This window comes from Felis catus, chromosome D3 (assembly GCF_018350175.1).
Source record: "Felis catus isolate Fca126 chromosome D3, F.catus_Fca126_mat1.0, whole genome shotgun sequence".
NCBI lineage: Eukaryota > Metazoa > Chordata > Mammalia > Carnivora > Felidae > Felis > Felis catus.
Window position 1 is genome coordinate 27,600,711 of NC_058379.1, and position 23,562 is coordinate 27,624,272.

General features: G+C 58.6%; 2 protein-coding genes across 20 annotated transcripts; one reads left to right on the plus strand and one right to left on the minus strand.

Moving 5' to 3' along the window:
- Nucleotides 1–3,439: 3,439 nt before the first annotated feature.
- On the plus strand, nucleotides 3,440–8,517 carry CCDC188 (coiled-coil domain containing 188). Of its 16 annotated transcripts, none has more exons than XM_019814885.3 (10): nucleotides 3,440–4,087; nucleotides 4,263–4,370; nucleotides 4,470–4,634; nucleotides 4,819–4,875; nucleotides 4,983–5,042; nucleotides 5,200–5,264; nucleotides 5,363–5,501; nucleotides 5,748–5,797; nucleotides 6,712–6,793; nucleotides 8,217–8,517. In XM_019814885.3, the coding sequence occupies exons 1-10, from the start codon at nucleotides 3,554–3,556 to the stop codon at nucleotides 8,220–8,222; spliced, it is 1,266 nt and encodes a 421-aa protein (XP_019670444.2). In that variant the 5' UTR covers nucleotides 3,440–3,553; the 3' UTR covers nucleotides 8,223–8,517. The 16 variants fall into 16 exon arrangements, 14 of the variants coding, with proteins under 14 accessions (XP_019670444.2, XP_019670440.2, XP_019670443.2 ...); XM_019814881.3 differs by having other exon boundaries at nucleotides 6,725–6,793; XM_045042134.1 differs by lacking the exons at nucleotides 6,712–6,793; nucleotides 8,217–8,517 and adding an exon at nucleotides 5,888–6,264 and having other exon boundaries at nucleotides 3,459–3,660; nucleotides 4,064–4,087.
- On the minus strand, nucleotides 6,795–22,735 carry ZDHHC8 (zinc finger DHHC-type palmitoyltransferase 8). Of its 4 annotated transcripts, none has more exons than XM_006938688.5 (11): nucleotides 22,582–22,735; nucleotides 15,445–15,566; nucleotides 15,113–15,270; nucleotides 14,853–15,025; nucleotides 14,528–14,630; nucleotides 13,986–14,077; nucleotides 13,678–13,819; nucleotides 13,348–13,468; nucleotides 13,166–13,275; nucleotides 10,814–11,814; nucleotides 6,795–7,790 (listed from the first exon to the last, which is right to left on the minus strand). In XM_006938688.5, exons 1-11 carry the CDS (start codon nucleotides 22,683–22,685, stop codon nucleotides 7,565–7,567), a joined length of 2,352 nt encoding a protein of 783 aa, XP_006938750.1. In that variant the 5' UTR covers nucleotides 22,686–22,735; the 3' UTR covers nucleotides 6,795–7,564. The 4 variants fall into 4 exon arrangements, with proteins under 4 accessions (XP_006938750.1, XP_019670438.1, XP_011286208.1 ...); XM_003994925.5 differs by lacking the exon at nucleotides 6,795–7,790 and adding an exon at nucleotides 8,442–9,677; XM_019814879.3 differs by lacking the exon at nucleotides 13,166–13,275 and having other exon boundaries at nucleotides 13,343–13,468.
- Between the last annotated feature and the right edge of the window lie 827 nt (nucleotides 22,736–23,562).

Consider the following 23,562-nt stretch of genomic DNA (forward strand, 5'->3'; position numbering starts at 1 on the left):
ATGTACATATATACGTATATGTGTATATATGTATATATGTATATATGTGTGTGTATACATACATATGTATATGTATATATGTATATGTATATATGTGTATATGTGTATACATACATATGTATATGTATGTACATATGTGTATACATATACATATATATGTATATACATATATATATACATATACATATATATATATTCACATACCACATCTTCTTTATCTATTCATTAGTTGATGGACATTTGGGTTCTTTCCATGATTTGGCTATTGTTGAAAGCACTGCTATAAACATTGGGGTACATGTACCGCTATGAATCAGCACTCCTGTATCCTTTGGATAAATTCCTAATAGTGCTATTGGTGGGTCATAGGGTAGTTTTATTTTAAATTTTTTGAGGACCCTCCACACTGTTTTCCTGAGTAGCTGTACCAGTTTGCATTCCCATCAAGAGTGCAAGAGTGTAGGAACGTTGTCTCTTGATGTGAGGAGGGCAAAGTACAAGGAGAGGGACAAGGGCAAGGAGAGAATGGATTTGTGGCCATTTCTACCACTCAAGGACTTAAGTTTTGCCTGATCCACCTTTCTGAGGATGTTACTTGAGGATGGGCTTCCACAGAACAAGGGAAGACACTGAGAAAGAGGAAGGCATGGAACCAGGACTTCCAGGAGCAGTGGGGAAGGCTGTGGTAAGACAGGCCACATAACGCTCTGCTAGAAAAAAGGGAGGAGCAGCAAACCTGGGGCCTGAATCTGGCCCTAGCATTGGATGTGTGATCTGCAGCCATTAAAAGGATTTCTGTTACGTAGGGGCGCCTGGGTGGCTCAGTCAGGTAAGTATCCAACTCCAGCTGAGGTCATGATCTTGCGATCCGTGAGTTCGAGCCCCACATCAGGTTCTGTGCTGGAGCCTGCTTTGGATTCTGTCTCTCTCTCTCTCTCTCTCTGCCCCTCCCCTGACTCAAACTTCTCTCTCTCTCTCTCTCTCAAAAAAAAATAATAATAAACATTAAAAATTTTTTTAAAAAGATCTCTGTCACAGAACTACAATAAATAACCCTAAATTTGCATGGAACCACAAAAGACCCCAAATAGCCAAAAAATTCTTGAAAAAGAACACGACTGGAGGTATCACACTCTCAGATCTCAGGATTTATTACAAAGCTGTACTAATGGAAACAGTATGGTACAGGCACAAAAACAGACACATAGATCAATGGAACAGAATAGAAAACCCAGAAATAAACCCATTATTATATGATCATTTAATCTTGGACAAAGCAGGAAAGAATATCCAATGGAAAAAAGTCTTTTCAACAAATGGTGTTGGGAAAACTGGACGGCAACATGCAGAAGAATGAAACTGTACCACTTTCTTATGCTGTACATAAAAACAAATTCAAAATGGATGAAAGACCTAAATATGAGACAGGAAACCATCAAAATCCTAGAAGAGAGCAGTAATTTTTTTTTAATTACAGGCAGTAATTTCTCTGACATCAGCCATAGCAACATTTTTCTAGATATGTCTCCTGAGGCAAGGGAAACAAAAGCAAAAACAAACTATTAGGACTTCATTGAAAGAAAAAGCCTCTGCACAACAAAGGACATGGTCAACAAAACTAAAAGACAGCCTCCTGAATGGGAGAAAATACTTGTAAATGACATATCCAATAAAGGGTTACCATCCAAAATATATAAAGAACTTATAAAACTCAACACCCAAAAAATAAATAATCCACTTTAAAAATGGGCAGAAGTAGAGGCACCTGGGTGGCTCAGTCGGTTGAGCGTCCGACTTCAGCTCAGGTCATGATCTCACAGCTCGTGAGTTCGAGCCCTGCGTCGGGCTCTGTGCTGACAGCTCAGAGCCTGGAGCCTGCTTCGGATTCTGTGTCTCCTCCCTCTCTGCCCCTAACTCACTCGCATTCTATCTCTGTCACTCTCAAAAATAAATAAAGATTAAAAAAAACTTATTTTAATGAGCAGAAGTCATGAACAGACATTTCTCCAAAGAAGACATCCAGATGGCCAACAGACACATGAAAAGATGCTCAACATCATGCATCCTCTGGGAAATACAAAGCAAAACCACAATGATATATCACCTCACACCTGTCAGAATGGCTAAAATCAACAACAGAGGAAACAACAAGTGCTGGCAAGGATGTGGAGAGAAAGGAACCCTCGTGCACTGTCGGTAGGAATGCAAACTGGTGCAGCCACTCTGTAAAACAGTGTGAGGGTTCCTCAAAAAATTGAAAATAGAACCACCATATTATCCAGTAATTCCACTACTGGGTATTTACCCAAAGAATACAAAAATGCCAATTCAAAAAGATACATAGATATATCTACCCCCAATATTTACAGCAGCATTATCAATAATAGCCAAACTACAGAAGCAGCCCAAGTGTCCATCAATAGATGAATGGGTAAAGAAGATGTGGTGTATATATACAATGAAATATTACTCATCCATTAAAAAAAAAAGGAGTGAAATCTTCCCATTTGCAACAGTAGGGATGGATATAGAGGATATAATCCTCAGGAAAATAAGTCCGTCAAAGACAAATGTCGTATGATTTCACCCATACATGGAATTTATGAAACAAAACAAAGAAAGAAAAAACAGACTCTTAACTATAGAGAAGAGACATGGTTTCCAGAGAGGAGGTGGGGGGGCAGGGAATGGGAAAATAAGTGATGGGGATTAAGGAGGCACTGGTTGTGATGAGCACTGGGTGGTTATGGATGTGTTGAATAACCATATTTTACCCTGAAACTAATATAACACTGTATGCTAACTATACTCCAGTTAAAAATTTTTGAATAAAGTTCTCTGAGAGGTGGGGGAAGGCCTCTGAAATGCTGAAGAACAATCTTGAATCTGCTTCCATCACTTAACAGTGATGTGACTTTGGGCAAGTGACACAATGTCTTTGTGCCTCAGTTTCCCCACCAATAAAGAGGATGATAATCATCCTTACAGAAACATTAAAGTAAATGTTTAATAAATGATTTTTTAAAAGTAAAATCCCAAAGATAGGTCAGATAAAAAAGCCAGGTGGAGGGCTAACCTCTTCTGTGTGATGAGGAGGTGAGGGCACAGGGCGCTCAGCTGTGCAGAATGTGCAGCCAACCCCAGAAAGAGCTTCATGACCAGGCTTGTGGGTGGTGGGGGGCGGGGGACTGAGGGGGGAGAGTCACACTGGACACCTTGTTTGGCGTTTGTTTTTGTTTTAACCTTGTGTCTGCATGATCTGTTTTATGTTTTCAGAAAATAGCTAAGGCTGGTGAGTGAGCTAGGGTGAAGAAGAGGCAGAGGGGGTGAGTGGAGGAGGGTACTTCAAAAACAGGGATGGGGTGGGAGGGGCCCCACCAGCCCTGGCTCTGGCCACCGCCCTGGCCCATTGTGACCTCCCTGGATGTGCCCAGGCCTTTGTGACAGGCACCCTTGAGGAAGACCTGTGAGCCATGACACCTAGAGGGCCCTCAATAAGAGGGTGGCACGTCAGGCCAGGCTAGAGCCTGGACCTGGGGTTTTAGAAGGGGTTATGGAGGGGCCAAAAACCCTGGGTCCCTGTGGCCACTCCCACCCCCAATGCCCCCAACCATCAGCTTCGAGCAGCCATGCAGGATGCCTGGATCCACCCTGCCAGGGGTTTGTAAGATGGCCCTGCCTGGTACCTCTCAGCTCCACTCTCTCAATAGAGTCGGCCAGACCTTTCCCACCTCCGGGGGTAGGAGGCGGGGGGCCCAGGGTAGGGGCTGAGGTACCTGGGAGCTTTATGGCAAATGAAGAGGGAGAGATGCAGCGACAGAGACCGAGAGACCCAACGGGGACAAAACGAGGGCAAGAGGAGGCAAGGCTGGGGTGGGGCTGGCCCCTGCACTCAGGACGAGAGCAAGGGGCCCCCAGGCCAGGGGGATCCCCCAGCTCAGGGCCCAGACCCGGCCCTTGCCCACCCCTGCCAACAGGGGCAGGAACCCCGGCTTCACCCAGGGCAGCCCCCTCCCAGCTCCAGAACGTGCCCCTGGGTCCTGCAGAGCAGTCCTTCTTCCAGCTGGAGCAGGAAAACCAGAATCTGGTAAGTGAAGAGCCCACCGAGGCTGTGGGGCCAGCCCAGGCTCAGAGCCCATCTGTGCAATGGGTTTGAAGCTGTTCGCAGAGCCGCAGCTTCTGCCCCAGCCCCCACTGTCTCAGTCCCCTGCCCAAGAAGTGGCTATGACAAGCACTCCCATCTTTCTGCCTCCCATCCTCAGAAAAGACAGAACCAGGATCTGCGAGAGCAGCTGGGGGCCCTCCTGGGGCCAGGGCAGCAGTTTCTGCCCCTATGCCCGGAGCACTCGAGCTGCACGACCCTGGCCTGGGTAAGTGCATGGCAGACATCTGGCCCCAGCTGGACAGAGGGCAGCTGTCAGGAATGACCCAGTGACTCCATGTACCATACCCCTGCTCTGGCTCTCAAGCAGTCTGTGACCACAGATGCTGCCCATGGCCTTGGGGCTGACCCAAGGGCTCTTCCACAGACCCCTGAGCAGACCAGTTCCCAGCCCCTGGAGGACAGGGCACCCTTGCAGCTGCTGCGGCAGGAGCTGTGCCGGGGGGAAGAGTCCTTCGTGCAGCAGTCTCAGGTGGGTCCCTGGGAACTGGGCTGAGGGGGCTGGGTCCTTCATGCAGCAGTCTTAGGTGGGTCCCCAGGAGTTGGGCCAGAGGTGGGGGGCAGGGGTTCTTTATGCAAGCAGTCCTAAGTGGCTAGAGGAAGAAAGAACTGACACTGCTGGCCTTGCCTGTGCCCACATGGTGCCCATCCTCCAGAATGAACTGCAGCAGATCCGACTGTCCTTTGAGAGGAAGAAGATGGCCATTACCGAGGTGCCTGCCTGGCTGGGATGGGACAGCTGCTGGGGGACCCACCTGGTGGGACACATCATGGGTCCTGTTCCTTGGAGCGTGTGACCCAGCCTCCCCTCTCCCACCAGGTATGGGATGGCGTGGCCGAGGTACATATGGCCCTGAACAACCAGGCCACTGGGCTCCTGGTAGGTCCTCCAAAGGTGACACCCGGAGAATGAAGGGAACAGGGACTAGGCAAAGTGTGCAGGGGCAGGGGAGCTTTGAGAAACAGGGGAATATAGCAGAATAGTCAGGGTTAAAGGACCTGTCTTACTTGCTTTGCCTCCCCCCGCCCCCCGCCAGAACCTTAAGAAGGACATCCGGGGAGTACTAGACCAGATGGAGGACATTCAGCTGGAGATTCTAGGGTGATGTGCAGGGTCAGGGGTCTGGGGCCCTGGCTGAACTGGGAAAGGGGCTGGTGTTCTGACCAGGATGGGTGGATCAACCCCTGACCCCTCCCCAGTTCCACTACACCAGACCGAGAGGTGCTGCAGGCTGGGGTAGGGGACGTACATGGCCCTGACTGTACAGCCCCCGTCCCCAGGGAGCGTGCCCAGTGCCGCACCCAGGCCAGGAAGGAGCAGCAGATGGCATGCATAGCGGTAAGCCCCCCACCCCACACCCTTTCCCAGTCTGACCTCACCCTGGAGGCCCCTCTTAGGGAGGAGATGCAGGCTACAATGGAGGAGGCCCCAGGGAGGGAGCCACACCAGGAGCCAAATGACCCTGAGACATGGCTGCAGGTGCCTGTCCTGGGCACTGGTTGGGTAGTGGGGAGAAGGTAAGAACTCGCAGCACAGGGACCCCTGCCATTGGGGGCAAGCTCTGACCCAGCCCCTCCCCTGCAGAAGGCAAGGCCTCAGCTGGGATGTTCCGAGGGCCTCAAAAGCCAGCTCTGGTAGGTGGCTCTGTGAGTGCATTGGTAGAGCCCAGTCCCCTGGGACCATCCCCATGGGCACCCCCGCCCCCTGACCGCCGCCGCCCGCAGGCTGCTGGCCCTGAGGCTGCTGCTGGGCACCCTGCTGGCCTGTACCGCCGCCTACGTGTACGTGGTGGACCCCGCGCCCTTCGAGGGGCTGGTGCCTCCCCTGCTGAGCCGCGCCGCTGTCTGGAAGCTCCGGGCCCTGCTGGGCCCATTCCTGCACCTGGAGGTGGACGACTTCCTGCCCTTCTAGGCCGGAGGCCCAGCGGCCCCAGCGAGGAGGAGGACAGGCGGCCGGCACCGCCCCGGGTGCCCAGCGGCCGCGCCGGCCCCTGCCCACGGCACTGCCACGCGCCATCCCCACCAGGAGCTGCGGAGAAGGGTGGAGGCGGGGTCTGTCCTGAGGGCTGGGCCTGCGGGTGGACATACAGTCGTGACACACACGGCAGCGTGTGAGCTTGTTTCCATGGAAACGGGGGAGAGGGGCAGGAGGTTTTGCAGCCTTCTGAGGGCAATCTCACAGTGGGGATTCCTCAGGGTGGTGCCCCTGCCTCAGTGCCCACACCCCATCTGTCCACTGGTCATCAGCGCCTCCACAGGAAGCCCCCAGCCCACCCCTGGCCACCAAGGAGGGCTCTGAGCAGAGGGTGTAGCAGAAGGGTCTCCACTGAAGGTGAGGATGAGGATCCTCAGGCCTCATCCCTGGGGCTGGGCCCAATCAGTAGACCTCAGGGATGAGGTTCTCAGTCCTCAATCTGCTGACCCACTGACTTCACACCCCTCGTGTAACCCTCTGTCCTTATCTGGCCGACCACCCCACCCTCCCCACACTTGACCGGCCATCACCCTCCCACCTCCCACCTCCCACTCCTGTCCCCTCCCTGACCCAGGGTCCCTGTCCAGCCCAGCCTCCTGGCACTGCCCCAAGGCTCGGAGGACAGGGGGACCACGTTGGTGGACAGAGCCATGGAGGTAAACACCAAAAATTTTATTTAGGGCATTAAATGGGGTTGGGGGAAATACCTTTTAGGACAATAGAGAGTAACTTTGTGGCTTGCTCATCCCCAAGTGGGAGAATTAGAGGCACCGCCCAGGCAGGAAAAGGGCTGGCCAGAGCTCTGCCCTGCCCCTGGGGGCGTCCAGGCCCTGGCTGGCTGGCAGGGACTGTAGGGCTGTGGGCAGCCAAGCCGTCTGAGGTCCCCCAGGTGCCACATCTCGGAGTGAAAGAGTGAAGACTGCTGGGTGGGGTCAGGCAGAGCTGTCACCAGGAACACACTGGGCTGGCAGGATCTCCTCCCCGCCCAGGCAGGGCCTGGATGACTCACCAGGCTGGCGGCTCCAAGAGGTTAAGGCATCTGTTCATGTGCTGGGTGTGGGGAGGGGGGAGTGCAGTGACCTGCAGGGGCAACCTGAGACCCCCACCCCAGCCCAACCCACAGAGGCCTGGGCTCCCTGGGGAGGAAGTGGCATCTAAAGTGCTTGGTCAGGCAGGGAGGTCGGGGTGATTGGTGCAACACCCCGGGAAGGCCGTGCTGGTCCCAGCAGCTCCAGGGCCCCTGCCTGGGGTGTTGGACCCCCTACAGCAGGTGGGGACTTCCTGAGGTGGGTGGGCACAGGGTCACAAGCCCCAGTGGGCTGGGAGTCAGTCAAGGTGCGGCTGGTGGAGAAGGGACCCCCAGCCCACAGCCCAGGGTCTGTGGCAGCCTGGCTTCCTGGGCTGTCCTCTCGGGGCCCCGGAGCTGCCTACTTGGTGTCCCGCTCAGGCCCCGAGAGACCGGGGAAAAGGCTGGAGGCGGCTGAGTGCAGGCGGCACATAGCCCCTCGGGGAGGCGCCCTGGCGGCCGGGCTCCAGGGTGCCCGCAGCGGCGGGCGGTCCTCAGGGAGGCCAAGGTGGCATAGGTGCAGGCCGGGGGGCACCCTGGGCTGGCCACGCCGGCCCCATCCACGGCTGCAGGTGCCGATCCGCCCCCTGTGGGCCGCAGCGTCCCATGAGAGAGAAGCAGAAAGGTGGAGGTCAGCATGGGGCACAGCTGCCCAGTGCAGGGTCCGAGGCCCAGCTAGCCTCCCACGTTGGGCCAGCCCGTGCCCCAGACCCCAAGTCTTTGGCCTGGCTGTCTCAGCCCTAAAAAGCTGTGAATTCCCAATTCCCCCACCCCCAACATTTGGCAGTGGGAGGTGGGGGAGTAGGGGAGGCACTCAGGTTGCCAGGAGGGTGAGTTCTAGTAAATGTAGCTACAGGATGCACCACTGGCCCCCACAGGGCCCTCAGCTAGCAGGTGGCCCCCAAAGCACCCCCTACTTCCCTTACTCCATCTCCCCCAAAAGCCACTGGGTTCCCAGGGGGCCCTAGGGTGGCTGCAACCCCAACCTTTCTCTAAATGGCTGTTACTACCAGGGGTGACGCAGATCCATGGGAGCCTCATACCTGGCAGCCAAAGACCCATCGGCCAGCCCCCACCTTCCAGGATTCCAACTCAGCTTAAGTCAGTGGAAACACCCATGAGGAATGCCCACACCTTTGGCCAACACCTCTCCCAGAGCCTGACCCACTCTGCCCCCTGCCCCTGGAGCCCCCGCATTGCAGCAACAGCCCTGGCCTTGCTGAAGGAAAGGATCAAAATGACTCTTTTTCTTTTTTTAATAAAATTATAGATATATAGATGTAGATATAAAAACATAAAACAGACACAACGCAAGCGGACGCTGCCGTGTGCTTACTCTCGGGTCCCTGGCGCCAGGCAAAACTCTGACCCCCTCCCCGATGTGCTTCCCACAAGGACGCCAAGGCTCCAGTAGGGCCCAGACTTTGCATGCCATGGGGTGGGGTATCTCCAGTTTGGCAGGGAGGGGACTCCTGGTCTCATGGGCACCTTGTAGCAGCGTCCGGCCCGTGCCTGCTCCCACCTGCCCCCAGTCGCCTCCCACAAGAGCATAAAGCAGAGGTTAAGGCTTCAATGAAAGCGAGCTTCCCGGCAGTGGGAGCAGAGGGGGCCCGAGCGTTAACACATGGGACGTGGCATGGCAGCGCAGCGCACAGACACGGGGACGCACCCACCAGCTGGGTGAGACAGGACACACGGAGCCGAGACCCCACCCACAGCTGGCTGTCTGTCTGTCCATCGTCCACCTGTCTGTCAGAACCCAGAGCAGTCCCAGAGCTGGGTGCCTGGAGGCCGGGGCTGGACTCCCCGAAGAAGAACTGGCCTTGCCAAGCTACAAGCTTCCAGCAGGTCCCTGAAAGGCAACGAGTTAGGAGCAGCCGGGCGGTGGGGCCTTGGTCCAGTACAGCCAGGGACCCAGGCCTCTCTGTCCATCTCTGGGCCACAGTGACCCGTCTGTAAGGGGAGGAGGTGGGGACCAGCCTGGGGACAACCTCAGGGGCATGGGTGCAGTCGGTGCAGATGCAGTCCGCACCACCTTGCCGCCCCCACCTGTGGGAACGGGTACCAACACACAGATCCTGCAGCCTGGGGTCCCTCAGCCCAGCTGTGCCCTGGAGAGCAGATGGGTGGATGGACGGGCGGAGGAAGAGGGACAGGCTCGTGGAGGCGTGGTCTCTTCTGCTGACGTGTCCACACCAGGACTGGGCCTCCTCATCTCCCAGGGCAGAGAAGTTGGGAGGGGGGGCAGCCGCTGGGGGTCCTGGTCCCCGGGGCTCCACGGCGGATGGATGGCAGTCAGTCCTCACACTGAGATCTCGTACGTGGTCCCACCCACGCCGGACACCTTCTTAACGAGCGTGTGCCGGGCAGGGCTGGCGGAGGGCCCTGGGGGGCCAGCAGCAGGCCCCAAGCGGGCCAGGCCCGGGGACTGCCCGTTAAGCTTACTTGGGGGGGTCTTCAGCTGAGGGTGGTCCCTGCATCAAAACAAGCACATACATGCACACCCACAGTGAACACGGGATCACGGCATGACAGAGGCCAGCGGAGGCAACAGGACAGATGACGCAGACGTAGATAGAGCCCAGGGCAGCCCCTGCCTCTGAGCCCAGAAGGTCCCACCAGCAAATGGGTGGGGATGCAGGGCCTGCAGAGGGAGGGCTATTGCTGTCACAGGACAGACAGACAGATGTCAGAATGGCCATCACCCCCCCCCCCCCCAGGTCCCTTGGTCCCTCCCACTGGGACAGATCACAGAGTGCAGGGAGGCCAGGTGGACACTGGCCAAAACCCCAAGCCCTGGACTGTTCTAGTGCCCTAAGCTGGGGAGCCCAGGGGTGACTGTGGGACCCCTTCCCTGCTACCTCCTAGGAAGATGAGGGGAGGTCTTTCTGCCCTCCAGCCTGCCTAGTATTGACCAATAGCATTTCTGATCTCGCTGCCCAAACATCCACAAGGGTGGGAGCCACTCCCTCCTTTAGCTGCCACCCACTGGGACAGTTACACCCACAACAGGGACCTCCTCCCTGACTGAGCCTGGGCTCAATGTGGCAGGGGTGACACCTTGACGATCCCCATGCACCCACGGTGGGGCTGAGCACACACCATGTGTTCAGCTCATATACTTGGACCCGACCTGGCAAGGCAGCAAGCCTAACTTCCAATTACCCGTCTGCTAGGGACCTAGAACCAGCCTGCCCTGCTAGGCCTCGGTTTCCCCATCTCTGAGCAAAGGCCCTTACTGCCTGGGGCTATGTGCACCCAGGACAGCATGTTCTGCCATGGGGTGATGTCCCCCAGATACAGCCTCCTGGACAGACACCATCTCCAGAGGAAGAAGCCCTGGGGTCCCTGCTACACTTGATCACGCCAGCTAGGGGAAAAGGTGTTCAAGATGCAAATCCTCCTGCCTCCCATCCTGGGACATGCCGGGGTGTCCTTAAAGCTGGGTGATCCCCATACAGGCTGGCCAGGAGCCTCCAAGGAGGGTGAGGCTCACTCCCATAGGCAGCCATTGGCTTCCTGGACAACCCCCACGTGCTCAGCCAAGAGGCCCCACAGGCGGTTGGACACCTGATTGGTGCTGGGAAGCCCCCTGCCCCCTGGCACCCACCTCTGCATGGCCAGCGAGGGTGGCGACTCCGGGAGGTCCGTGTGGATGAAGGCGACAGCTTTGGGGCCTGCATAGGAGGGTGAGCGGGGTGTGCTGGGTGGGGAGGGTGGGCCCTGGCGCACCGGGGACCTGTGCGAGCCGCTGCCGGGCCGAGGCCCAGGGGCGTTGTTGTTGGCCAGGTCAGCCTGCAGGGAGGAGGAGGAGGTCCGCGGTGCCCGGCTCACGGCACTGGACAGCGAGGACAGTGAAGTCTGCAGCGCGGGGTTGCGGGCACCACCGAAGCCAGGCCCTGCCACCAGGTCATCTCTGGAGCCATAGCGCAGGGAAGGGCCCCGGGGGCCCTCGGACAGCGCACTGGCCTGCTGCAGGCTGTAGGAACTGGGCGCATCATAGACGCCCGAGTCGCCAAAAAGCGAATCGGCCTGAGAGCGCAGCAGCCGTTCCCGCTCCTCCCTGTCCTTGCGCTCCTGGATGGAGGCCATGATGGTCCTGGACAGGTTGTCATAGCGCACAGGCGAGGGCTCCCGTGGCCGGGGACCCAGCACCGGGCTAAAGCTACGGGGCGGGGGTCGTGGCGGGTCACCCACTGCCCCCGGGTGCAGGTAGGGCGAGCGGTAGCTGGCCATGCCAGCCGAGGGGTGGGCTGGGCACGTGTGGCCACTGGGAGATCCAGGGTTAAGCAAACTGTCATAGGACAAGCTGCCATTGCGGTTGGGCAGCGCGTGGGGGGCAAAGATGCTGCGGTGGGGTGTGGGGGGCCCACCCTCAGAGCGCAGAGGCTGCAGGGCCACGTGGTCCCCGCCCCGCCGGCTTGCTGCCTTGAGGCTCAGGGAGCGCAAGGCACCCGAAAAGGTATCAGCAGCACTGAGTGGCGGGGACGGCGGGTAGGCTGCGTGCAGGCCTCCGGGCGTGTAGTCGGGGAGGTCCAGGCTGGGCTCTGATGCAAAGTCCAGGCTGTGGATGCTGTCCTCCCCTAGTGTCAGGGAGTCAGGGCCCGGGACCTGCAAGGAGAGAGGGCACACCTCTACCACTGCCCAGCCACCATGTCCCACCCAGCCACCACACGCTCTGTGTCCACACAGAAGCTACAATCCTGGTGACATCAAAAGTAGCCACACGTGCAACCAACAAGCTGTTCCTGGAAGCTCTCCATCCCCTGACTACCTCTTCCTTGCCCACCACAGAGGCAAGTGGGGACAGGGTAGACCAAAGCACCCAGATGCTGCCTCTCCAGAGAAGGCTTTGCACCCTGCTCCTGCTCTTACTTCCCTGGGGAAGAGGAGGGGGCTGTGGGAAACAGCCACAGGAGCTGGACCTTGAGGAGACACAATAACCACACAGTGGCCCAGAGCCCTCTGCTGGGCACCTCACAGCTGAGGATTGGAGTCTCTGCAGGGTAAGACCAGAGCTGGCTGCTACATCCACCCAGGGCAGTACCCTCAGAGCCCACCTGGGCAGGATCTCCTGGGGAGGGGCCGGGGGGCAGCCACAGCAATAGGGAGGAGGGGCCTCTTTGATTCTCCCGGAATCAAGGCATGCCGGAGCAGGCTTGGGCTGGGGATGAGAGCCTGCATAACCTCAAAGCCGAGACAGGGTGTTGGTAGGGACAAATGTGGCCTTGGGGTACTTGGCCAACCAGCCAGAATCCTCATGGGATCGAGGACAATCCCAGGAAGGAGATGAGGCAGGTAAGGGTACCTAAAGCCTCCCATTCCCAAGGACACTCCTCCTGGGGCAGGGCTAGGGCATGTTGGCCAGGGAAGCCCAGACTCCCTGCCCAGCCCAGAGGGTCCTGAGATGCAGGGTTGAACAGGCCAGGGGTCTTGAGGGAAGGGGAGTGGTCCAGGTATACTGGCCCAGTCACAGGCTAGCCTCTCAGCCAGCCATGAAGGAGGGTGGGCAGCCTGGGAATGTTCAGGGTTCTGGATCATTCCTCAAGCTGTCCAGGGCTGCCAACCGCTCCACAGTGATCGTAGAGTACTTATACAACTCAGAAAAAATAAATGTGCTTTCTTAAACAATCTCAAATTCTTCTGAAGCCTTCCCGTGGGCCTTACAGAGTGACTAATGGTGGAATTTCAGGCATCCTGGCACATACTGCTCCTGGGGGCAGCCGCCTACCAGGCCAGTGGGCAATGCCAGCCAAGGAGAAGGGGCCAGCCAGGACCGCCTGTGCCAGGCCTTCCCTCATGCCTAGCAGGGATGCCCACAGGGTGAGGCCCTGCTGGTACCCACAAGGCTCTCTATGACCCTATGGCCCCAGGGGTGGGGCCTCTAGGAGTGGGACCTCTGGGGACAGGGTCTCCAAAGGGGTAGAGCAGGACCTCCTGGGGCGGGGCCAGGCCTCCTCACCTGCTCACCAGGCCCGCAGAAGGGAGCCTTGGGACCCGAGGGAAAAGCAGGCCGGAACTTGTACATGGCAGGTGTCGGGGGGCTGGTCCTCTGCACCGACAGGGCGCTCTCTGGGGAGATGGACCGTGGTCAGGCTGGGGTCAGTCCATGTCCCTCCCTCTGTCTGGCCACCCCTACCTCACCAGCACTGCTTGGGCGTGGGGTCTGCAGGTCGCCTCCGAACGTGCCGGCCTCCACCTTGGGGGGCAGTGGCGGCCCCAGGTCCAGCGGCTTCTCATCCAGCCGGTCCAGACTGCCCTTGGACTGGGAGGGGGCGTGGTCAGTGGTAGGTAGGGCATGGGCCAGGGGTGGGGCATAATGGGGACTCCTCCCTGGGCCCTGAGCTCTAGACCATTCCCCAGAATCTACCCAATTCCTCCCCCTTCCACTTCTAGGTCCCCTCCAACATAGTTGCTTCCTGCCTTCAAGGGTCTGCCTTCATCCCATCCCCTACCTGACCCCAGGGCCCCCACCTTGCTGCGGCCCAGGCCAGCCTTCAGCCCGTTGTCACTAAGCTTGACCTTGAGTGGGGCAGCTCGCTCCAGGAGCTCAGGCCGAAGGAAGGGAGGCTTCAGGCGAGCAGCCAGCGGCAGCCGGGGAGGCTCCACCACGTACCTGCACCAGGGGCAGAGGGGTCAATGGCCAGGGTGACCTGGCCTGAACGCTCACCAAAGACAAGGCTGGCCACACCTGCCAAGGGCAAAAGTAGACCAGGCTGAGGGTCCGCACCTGCCCACCCCAAACCCTGCAGGGGTCCCTTGACACCCCGTTCAGGCCTCACCGGGGTGCCAGAGGGCTGCACAGCACGTGCTCCACATTCCCATAGCAGCCTCGGGTGAAGGGGTTCACTCCCCCACGGAACTTCCCCGTCACCTGTGGACATGGGACCCCTCAGCCAGCCTGGCCACCCAAGGTCCAGGCCAAGGTGGACCGGGGGACAGGCAGGGACAGCTGGGGTTCCTCAGATGTAGGCTGGGCAGGGTCAGCCCATGAGTGCCCCCCCCCCACCCATTTACCCCGAGTGTCCCTGCAGGAAGCTGTAGAATTTCTGGGTCCTGAGTTACTGCTAGTACAGTTGTCCACAGGTAGGAGTGAGCAGGGGGACAGGGCAGGTGAGGCCCCATACTCCATTCCCCCACCCAGAGTCTCCAGGGCCAGATCCTCCCCCTATAGAAGCTGCATAGTCCACCTCACTAGAGGGCTCCAGTAGTCCTTTCCCTGACACCACCCCCACATGGTCCTGGTGTAGTCCTGGCCCTCTTGGCCCATAGGGGACCTCCCCCCCATTCCCATCACTGCATGGCCCTCTCCTAAGGTCAGCACCTGCTCGTTGGTGGTACGCCCCCGAGTGACTAGCACCACATGGAAGCCAGTGAGGCCGATGACAGGGATGAAGAAGAGGCCAGCCACACACATGACGGCCATGCTGGCCCGTTAAGGCCAATGGCCATAGGCAAAAACATGGAGCAGGTGCCTGTGAACAAACTATTCCCACCACCACCCAACCAGGAATGGCAACCCACCCCCTGGGGACTCCCAGGCAGTCCCCAGCCCACACTGTCAGGCAGTCCCCAATCCACCCCGAGCCTGTTTCCCCCGTGGAATGTGCCCCCAGCCCATACTGTCTTTGCGGTTAGGCCAAGGATACGTGATGGTAGTGTGGGCGGCTCCCAGTCCCTCAGCGTGGTTCAGCACATAGACCAGGCCAAAGGCGACGACACCCACCATGTGTGCACTGAGCGACAGCAGGAACAGGAAGAAGTAACGGTAATTGCGGCGCCCGATGCAGTTGTTGACCCAGGGGCAGTGGTGGTCAAAGTCCTGGGCAGGAGCAATGAGTCAGGGCACAAAGTGGGTGGGAGAGGAGAGACATGGAGATGGGGGTGGACAGGGTGGTGGGATGGTCACCTCTACGCAGTTGTCGCAGACGCTGCAGTGGGAACAGCGAGGTGGACGGTAGAAGTGGCAGGTTGCACACCACTTCATTCGGACCTGGATGCCCCGTACATCCACATTCTTGTACAGCGGGGCCCGGAAGTCATCCTCCTTATCCTCGTCCTCATCCGCTGTGAGCCAGAACCAGGGGAAGGTGGCAGGAAAGTGACTTCCTTGGCAGGAGAGCCCTTCCCGAATCTCTGCCAGCCCACCCACCAGGACCCACCCCACCCCAGGCTCTTTCATGTCAGCCACTCACACTCTAGTGAAACTGAGCAGATTATGTGCCCAGTACAGGGCCCTACCTCGGGGGAAGACGCCAGGGTCCATGAAGGTGGCCATGCTGAAGTTGGCCAGGACAAAGAGGAAGATGATGCCATTGTAGACGGGAACAGCTGGGGACACAGCTCGAGTCAACCATGGGCACCTGCATTGGACAGCAGGATAGAGGTGGGTCTGGGGGTGCTGAAGCTGGGTGGGGAGGGGAGGTGGCAGCAGATGAATTAGGCATGGCCACGCGTAGGAAGGCTGGGCCACTGAGACCACCATCAGTGCTCAGTGTGGGAGTCAAGAAGGCCACTGCTGCCACATCCCTGCTAGGAGACCCCTGTACATCAGCCTGCTGCTCCTCTACTCAACCATCGGGGCTGAGCACCTTGTGCATGGTGTGCTGGCTCCCTCTATGCCAACACCAACTCCAGCAACCCTCCAGGTGGCTATTAGGAGCTCAACTCACAGTTGAAGAAACTGAGGCTCAGAGCAGCCCGTGGGCCGGAGGGGTGGCAGACTGGGGGGCGGGAGCCCAGGATGAGAAATGAGCCCACTCTGCCTGTGTACTATGATAGACAGAGGCCAGCCCCAGCCCTTACCCAGACCTGTCCCCAAGCCCAGCAAGGCCCCTTCACCAGGGAAAATTCTCAGTCAGTAAATGCACAGTGGGTTGTCACCCCCGGTTTTCCCTGAGGGGTGCAGTCTCAGTGTCTGGGCCACTGGGCACATCCCCATCCAGGCAGCCCCTTCTTTTCTCTTCTTTTTAGTTTGTCACCTTACTATCCATATGGCAGTGCAGAACACCTGGAGACTCTAGAAAAGCACAATACCCCGCAACCACTCATCATCTCTTTCTACCCCTCAGCCCTTGGCTCCAAGGCTGCCCCCTCTTCCAGGAAGCCTTTCCAGACTCCTGGCACCCCATAAGGGTCACACACACCTCCCTGGTGGGTGTTTTGTCACAGAGAGTGTCCTCTTCAGCCCTCTTGGGACCTGATCAGAGACCCCTCCCTGGAGACAACCAGTCCTTGGGCACATGGCCTGTGGTCCCCTGCCCTGACGCTGCAGCAGGGTCCCTGAGTCCATTCACTTGATTCCCACAAAGTTCCTCTGGCCTCAGGTTCCTGATCTCTCCCATGGCTCCTGGCTGCTTTGACAAGTGGGGGGCACCCACTTGGGAGTTGGGGGGGGTTGTTCCCCTTCCCATAACTAGCCCCTCTGTGGAGTTGGGAGTGCCAGAGGAGATCCCCTACGGTAGCCCTAAGAGGACAGGGCATCATGGCCTCCAGCAGGGTGAGCAGTACCCATGGCCTTACCCACCGCCCCAGCGCACACCGGCCACGCTGGCGCACCCACGCCTGTCTTGGCCAGGAGCCAGCCCTGCCACCCCAGCAACCACCTCCATGGTAGCAGAACTTCGCTATTTTTAGTGGAAAGCGAGAGGCTATTTAAAGATTCCACTTCCCACGGCAGCAGGCTCAGCGGGCCAGGAGCCGCAAGTTACCCCATCCTCTTCTCCAGGACCTGCTGTGGAGGTGGATGCACTCCCCGAGGACACAGGTCCCCTCTGCCGGGAGGGCTTTTCTCTATCAACCCCTGCCCAGGCAGCCCAGAGCACCCACCAGTAGACACCTTCCACATTCCCCATCCCTGTGGGCTGAAGCCTGACATACAGATGGTGCTGAATGTATGCTGTGGTCTCTGATCCAATCCCATTCAGCAAAGTGACAGTGGGTCCCTGAGGCATGGTCTGCTCAGCAAGGCGGGGTGGGGGCAGAAGCCAAAATGCCAGTGGGGATGGGCTCTCCAGGCAAGTGAGAGCTGCCCGCTTAAGAGAACCAGGTACTCCGAGGAGCCAGGGAGAGGCGCGGGACTGTGGGCCCCGCTCAGGTGGTACAAGCCAGCTCTCCATAATGCCTTCTGGGAAGGGCTAGCTATGCAATCTGTACAAAATGAAAATGCAGGCGCCCTTGTTTACAAAGTATCAAGGGGCTTCTGGGTGGCTCAGTCGGTCCAACTTCGGCTTGGGTCATGATCTCGTGTTTCGTGGGTTCGAGTCCCATGTCAGGCTCTTTGCTGACAGCTCCAAGCCTGAGCCCTCTTTAGATTCTGTGTCTCCCTCTCTCTCTGCCCCTCCCCCGCTTGCACTCTGTCTCTCCCTCTCTCTCAAAAGTAAATAAACATTAAAAAAAATTAAAAAGTATCAAGAATTTCAAGACACTGACAGCAAATCATTAAGGGCAAGTGTGGGCTCTCATGCACCTGTGAGTCCCATGGCATCAGTGGGGCCAGCCTGCTCTGGGACAGGAAGGAGCTGAGAGGTCCTGAGGTGCTCCAGGGCCTGCAGATGTGCACACACAAGGTGGAGGTGGGTGGGTACTGAAGGTAAGAGGACACATAGGGGAGGCCAGAACAAGAGCCCTGTCCATTACTGTTGTCCAGATTTTGCCAGTGGATACTACCTGCCCTGTGCAGTAGAACATGAAATCCACCCTTCCAGCTGTGGGGGGTGGGTGTTTTTCTGTTTTCTCTATTTTAGAGGCAAGGAATAGGTATAGGAGAGCTTGTCATATATCAAGGCCTTGGGGTGAACCTATGTCTGGGCTGGGATTCTAACCATCATGCAGGCAGGCAGGGACTGAACCCCATGGGCAACGCCCCAGCCACACTGACCAGAGTTTCCCGTGGCCCAGGTGGCCTGTCCTCCCTGAGCCTCAATGATCCCGCCAGGCTGCATGGGTGGCCCTGAATGAGATGTCTGGGGCTGGGAGGAGTGGATAGCACCTGCACAGCAATGGGCCCATGTTTGGGATCTGCACTGTGATGGGGCAACGTTTGCATTGAGGTGGTGGGCAGCCTCTGTTCACTGTGGGCACCAACCCCCTGCATGCCTGGGCCGCACATACCAGGGAGAGTGGGGTGGGGCCTCAGCTGGTATTGGGCAGGCTTTTGGGGAGGTAGTGGGCAGGTTCTTGAACAGGAACCTGAGCCATTGGCCCCTCTGCCCACCATTGCCAGGCCCCCAGGCTTGACTCAGATGCAGGATCAGGCATTCCCCATGCATTCTTGTCCTCCCCATCCTCCCTCAGGGGGCCTTTGCCCCTAAGCCATGCCATAAGGAGGGTCCTAGCCTGGGTCATGCCTAAGGAAGACTGGCTCACTGGCCAGTGCCGGCAGGACCATGCACAGACACACATACATATCCTCATGAACATGCAGGGACACATGCACATACACATAAGCAATGCACACACAGATACACAATATGCTCCAAGACACACTTGTGTGAATACATGTCTGTACATGCATGCACACAGACACATGTGCATACATAACCACATTCAAAAGGCACATGTATGCAAGCACACATCAACACATATTGACCCGCAAGACACACATGCATAAATATTTGCAAAGACAGATAGTCCCGCTTGTGCACATGCTGGCACACGTGCAGAAACACACACATAGATGCAGACGTGCCCTTCCTCACACTGACCCCCTTCCCTATGCTTCCCATGGACCAGGCAAGTGTGAGGACATGTGAGGACATGAAAGCTCTGTAGGCAAGGCCTGGCAGGCAGAACTGCTCAGTCCACCTTGAATCTATCCTAGGCTCCAGGAGGGCCCCTCTGCCCACAAGTACAACACTCCATTCCCACCCAGGGGACTGTATACTCCGGGCAGAGGATGGCCACCTCTTGCTGGCTGCAGCCACACTCTGGGCCCAGGGCGGGCCCGAGTGGGGGATGGCCCAGCTCTGAAGCTAGAAGCCCTCCTCCCCATCCAGCCCCCGCCTCCTGAGTGTCAGGGCCACACGACACCGCCATGGGCCCCACCCAGACTGAGGCCCCAAGTCTGCCTGGCCCAGCAGGGAGACACCACCCAGTGGGGGTGGGGGGTTCTGCAGGGACAGTATGCACGCCGCAGCTAAATGTGGAATGGAAAATTTTACCTCAGGAGTTTTCATTTAAATCGGGTTCTTCATTAACACTGTGTTTAAGAATAATGCTCACATAAGGGAGCACCTGGGACCAGAGGGTTTGTGGCCGCTCTGCCCTGGTCAGGCCAGGCAGGGCCTCTGTCCTTGTGCACCCATTCCAGTCCCTGCAGACATCTGAGCAGATGGGGAAACTGAGGTTCAGGAGGCCAAAGATACCCTAGGCCACAGGTAGTGAGGCCTGCCAAGGGGCTCACCTCAAGTTTCCTTCCTTCCCATGTGGACCCTGGCAGGAGCTCCATCCACCTGGGCCTTCTGTCCTTTCTGGGCCTCTGAGTATGGGGAAGGCTCAGGCCCATCCTGGGAACTAACTGTGACATCCCAGAAGTCAAACCTTTGGTCCTGGACAGACATAAGATGGCCTAGCCTGGCCCCAGGTGTTGGTAGTCTGAAAGCAGCTCCAGTTTTCTGATGTCTACAGGGTCCTCTGTCATTCTGCAGAGTGGCTCTGGGAGGAGAAAGGGGCTGAGGTGGAGCTTCTCAGAAACGGCACCTCCCACCCCAGCACCTGACCCAACCTGGCACTGAGCCACAACGTGAAGGGTTTCTGGAGCCCAAGGGGACACGACTGTACCAGGAACCTAGGAAGGCTTCCTGGAGGAGAAATGCCTCTGGATATCTGCCCTTCAGTGTGATGCTCCCCATCCTCCAAGGGGGATGCCCCACCTCTGGTCATTCTATCCACACCCCAGCCTCTCCTGGGCAACATGTCTGAATGTCCTGCTTGTCCCAGTCCCCTCAGTGAACTGGCCCGAGGAAGGGGTCCTTGGTCTTCTAGGCTCCTGGCTCCCCACCCTGTATGATGTCAGTGTAGACCTGCCTCAAAGGGGGCAACTCCTGTTTGCTGAGCAGAGAGGGGGCCTGGGGCCACACAGCACCCAGTGAAGTTCAAGGGGGAGAGACAGAGAAGAACCCTGTGGGGACCCCAAGGGCAGGGTGGGGAGGACACAGGAGTGGACTGCTCCTTTTTGAGCACATGTCTGAGTCTGCAGCAGGCCCAGGCCCAGAAAGAGAGTGAAGGTGTGGGGGCTAGGGTGACCAGAGGATTGTCCCAAGGAGGGGACCACTGGGAGCCCTGCTTGCCTGGAATCTGCATGCTGTGAGTAGTGTCACTAGGCCTGGTTTGCCTGGCAGAACCCCTCTCAGGAGCCCAGTTGTCTTGGAGGACTCCAGGGGAGCCAGGGGTGGGGGTGGGTTAGGGCCCCCAGTGGCCTTTTGGCCCGGAGAATGTGGCCTCAGAGGCTCAGGGGCGCCCGGTCCCAAGGGCAATCAAGCCTCCTTTGGCTACATGGTCACTGAGCCTGGCCCCCAGCTAGTGCCCTTTCACCCCCATCTTACTGCAGGAACACATGCCACCTTCTTTCAGGCAGAGTGGGTCACATACAAGGCAGGACACAGGAAAAGGCCTGCAGTGCCCTTGAGGGAAACCTGCACCTCACTGGGCTGTTGTTCCTGAACCCAGAACCCTAGCTCTGCGAACAGAGGAAGGAAAAACTTGGCAGCGTCCAGGAGCATCAGCGCCCACATCTTGGGAGTCGAGTTCATAGAGCAGTCTTGTAGGGGCCCTCTGAAATCACGGGAAGGGCTCACAACAAACTCACTATAGTGGGGCTTAGGTGAGCCTAGGAGGAGATACAGGCGGGCTCTCTGGGGTAAGGTTAATTTCAATTTCTTTAAAGATTTATTTCCGTGCATTTCACAAGTTCTTGAAAGAGAACACGTATTACTTTTAATGTTAGGGAGGAAAAACACTGAACTGCACTTTGGGAGTGAGAAACCAGGATCAGTAAGTGGAGGTCAGGCTACCAGGAAGCACACCTGAGGCCCTTCCAAGTCCCAGACACTGGCCCCGGGGCCAGGACAACTGGGCCCCACCCCTCCAGAAGACCTTGCACCCACTGCCCACCTGCCCCTCTCCTCTCTGCCCCACAGCCAGCAGCATCTGAATAACAAGAACATGCCTGCTTGCCAAAGCCAGAAATAAGCCCGTCCACACAGGCCTTTTTTAAACACACTCTTGGCAGCCTGTGGTGCCCACCCAGTCCCGGCCTCCAGGTAGAGGGCTCCCGCGCCTCCATGGGCACCCAGTGCAGACTCGCTATCCTCACAGCTGCTATCCACACTCTTCCACGCTCTTGCTAAGGCCAAGGGTGCCAAGCCAGCTCCTGCTCACCCCTGCTCTGGGCTCACACTCCAGGGCTGACCTGCTTCAGAACAGAGGCCTCACTGGCTACAGTCACTTGTCAGGCTTCAGGTTCCCAGGAAGGCTTGAGTGGTCATAGCTTCAGTCACCTGGGCTGTCTCGGCATGGGACGTGTGGAAGGGGGTGGTCCCAAATCTGTACGACTAAAGCCTGGAACCCCCAACCCTTACTTGTACCTGGGGTGGGGGGTGCCCCACAGTAATTGTGTTGTAAACAGGCTGATGTGTGAGCCAACCTGTCTCAGGTGAAGAAGCTATGGCTGCATGGGCCCAGGGCTCTGCCTACCTTCTGACTCAAGGGTCCCAGTGCCTGACATGACCGGTGTCCCTGGATGTGACCTGGTCTGGGCCCTCCTGCTTCAACCCTGAGCCTTCCTGAGAAGGTCAAGGGAGGGTGGAGGGCATTGCCAGGCCAGCATCAAGGGTGGCTTTGGGGCAGGCACGTGGCAGCCAGGCCAGGCCACACCTACGCAGGAACAACTTGGCTCTGGCCCTGGGCTGGACACCCAAGAGCTGCCCTCAGCTCCTTGCTGGAGGCTGGTGGCTCTCTACAGCCCCTGTCCCCTCATGCAGCCCGTTGGGAGGGGAAGGCTGCAGCCACACCCTGGGCAGCCACAGCACACACTCCCCTATTCAGGCCCAGCTCCTCACACTCAGGGCCTGGCACACCCATGAGATGCCCACCAGCCACTAGTGTCCCCACACACAGAACTCACCTGTCCCTGGTGCCCCAGGATAGGTACACTCACTGTTTCTGTCTCAGCCCAGGTGGGGGGCTCACGTGCGCATAGCTCTGGTGCCAGCCCTGCCATGCCCAGCCCTCCCTGCCCCTGCCCCTGCCCCCCTGCCCTGCCCAGCCCGCGGGCCCTGTCCCCCCAGCCCTGCCAAGCTTCATCCCTTGCTGTACCGACCCCTGCCCCTTCTGGCCCGGCTGTGGTCGCCTGTGCCCCCGGTGACGCGGGGGACTCACGTGAACACGAAGAACAGGGTGCTGGAGCCGACCAGCAGCGCGGCGGCCGTGGCCACCGGGATGTACTTGGCGGGTTTGAGGCGCGTCCCGGGGCTGCGGGGCATCCTGGGCGCCGCGCCGCCGCATCCCTCCCCGGGGCCGGGCGGGCGGGGCCGGCCGGGGTCGGGCCGGGGTCGGGCGGGGCGGGCTGGACGCGGCGCAGGACCCGCGGCGGCGGCGGCGGCGGCGGCGGCGGCGGCGTTGGCGGCGGCGGCAGCGGCGGCGGAGGAAATCCCACCCTACGGGTAGCGGCGGCGGCGGCGCGCTGATGTCAGCGCGCCCCTTAAGGTGGACCGGGCGGGGAGGAAGGGGGGCCGCGGGACTGGGGCGGGGCCAGAGGCGGGGCCGGGGCGGGGCGGAGCTCGGACCCAAGGCAGACGCACCCGGCCCCCGCCCCGCCCCACACCCTCCTCCCGGGGCGCTGCGTGCTGGAACCGCCCAGACTAGGGAGCCACCGAGCTCCATCGGCCCCGACTGTGCTGGCGTCCTGCGTGGCGTTCGGGACCTGGGCCTGGCGGCGCCGTTCCTCGCCTTGGTGCCCCCGCCAGGCGTGTGCCCGCGGCTCTGTGAAGCCACCCAGCCGTCGCACACCTGCAGTCCCTACCCGCCGGGTGGACACCGCGGCAAACGCCAGGGCCCCTGTTCCCACTCCGCAGGCCCTGGCGCTGTGGCCTGTAGGTCGCCTCCTGTGCCTCTATTTGCACAGACTTTTCCCTAAACACCTCGGAGCCTGTCCCTGGGATCAGGCTGATGTCCCTGCTATTACCGGATAGGGCCAGACCCCTCTCACCTGGAGCCCCCCTAGCATTCAAGGGGGTGGAATATTTGTGACGCTGTATGGGCACCTTCATTGTTTATCTCTTGTCCATCCCACAGCCCTCGGGCCACTCGACTGAACTAAGTCCTGCTAGTGGGCAGGGTAAGGGGGGGAGGGGGCGCTGA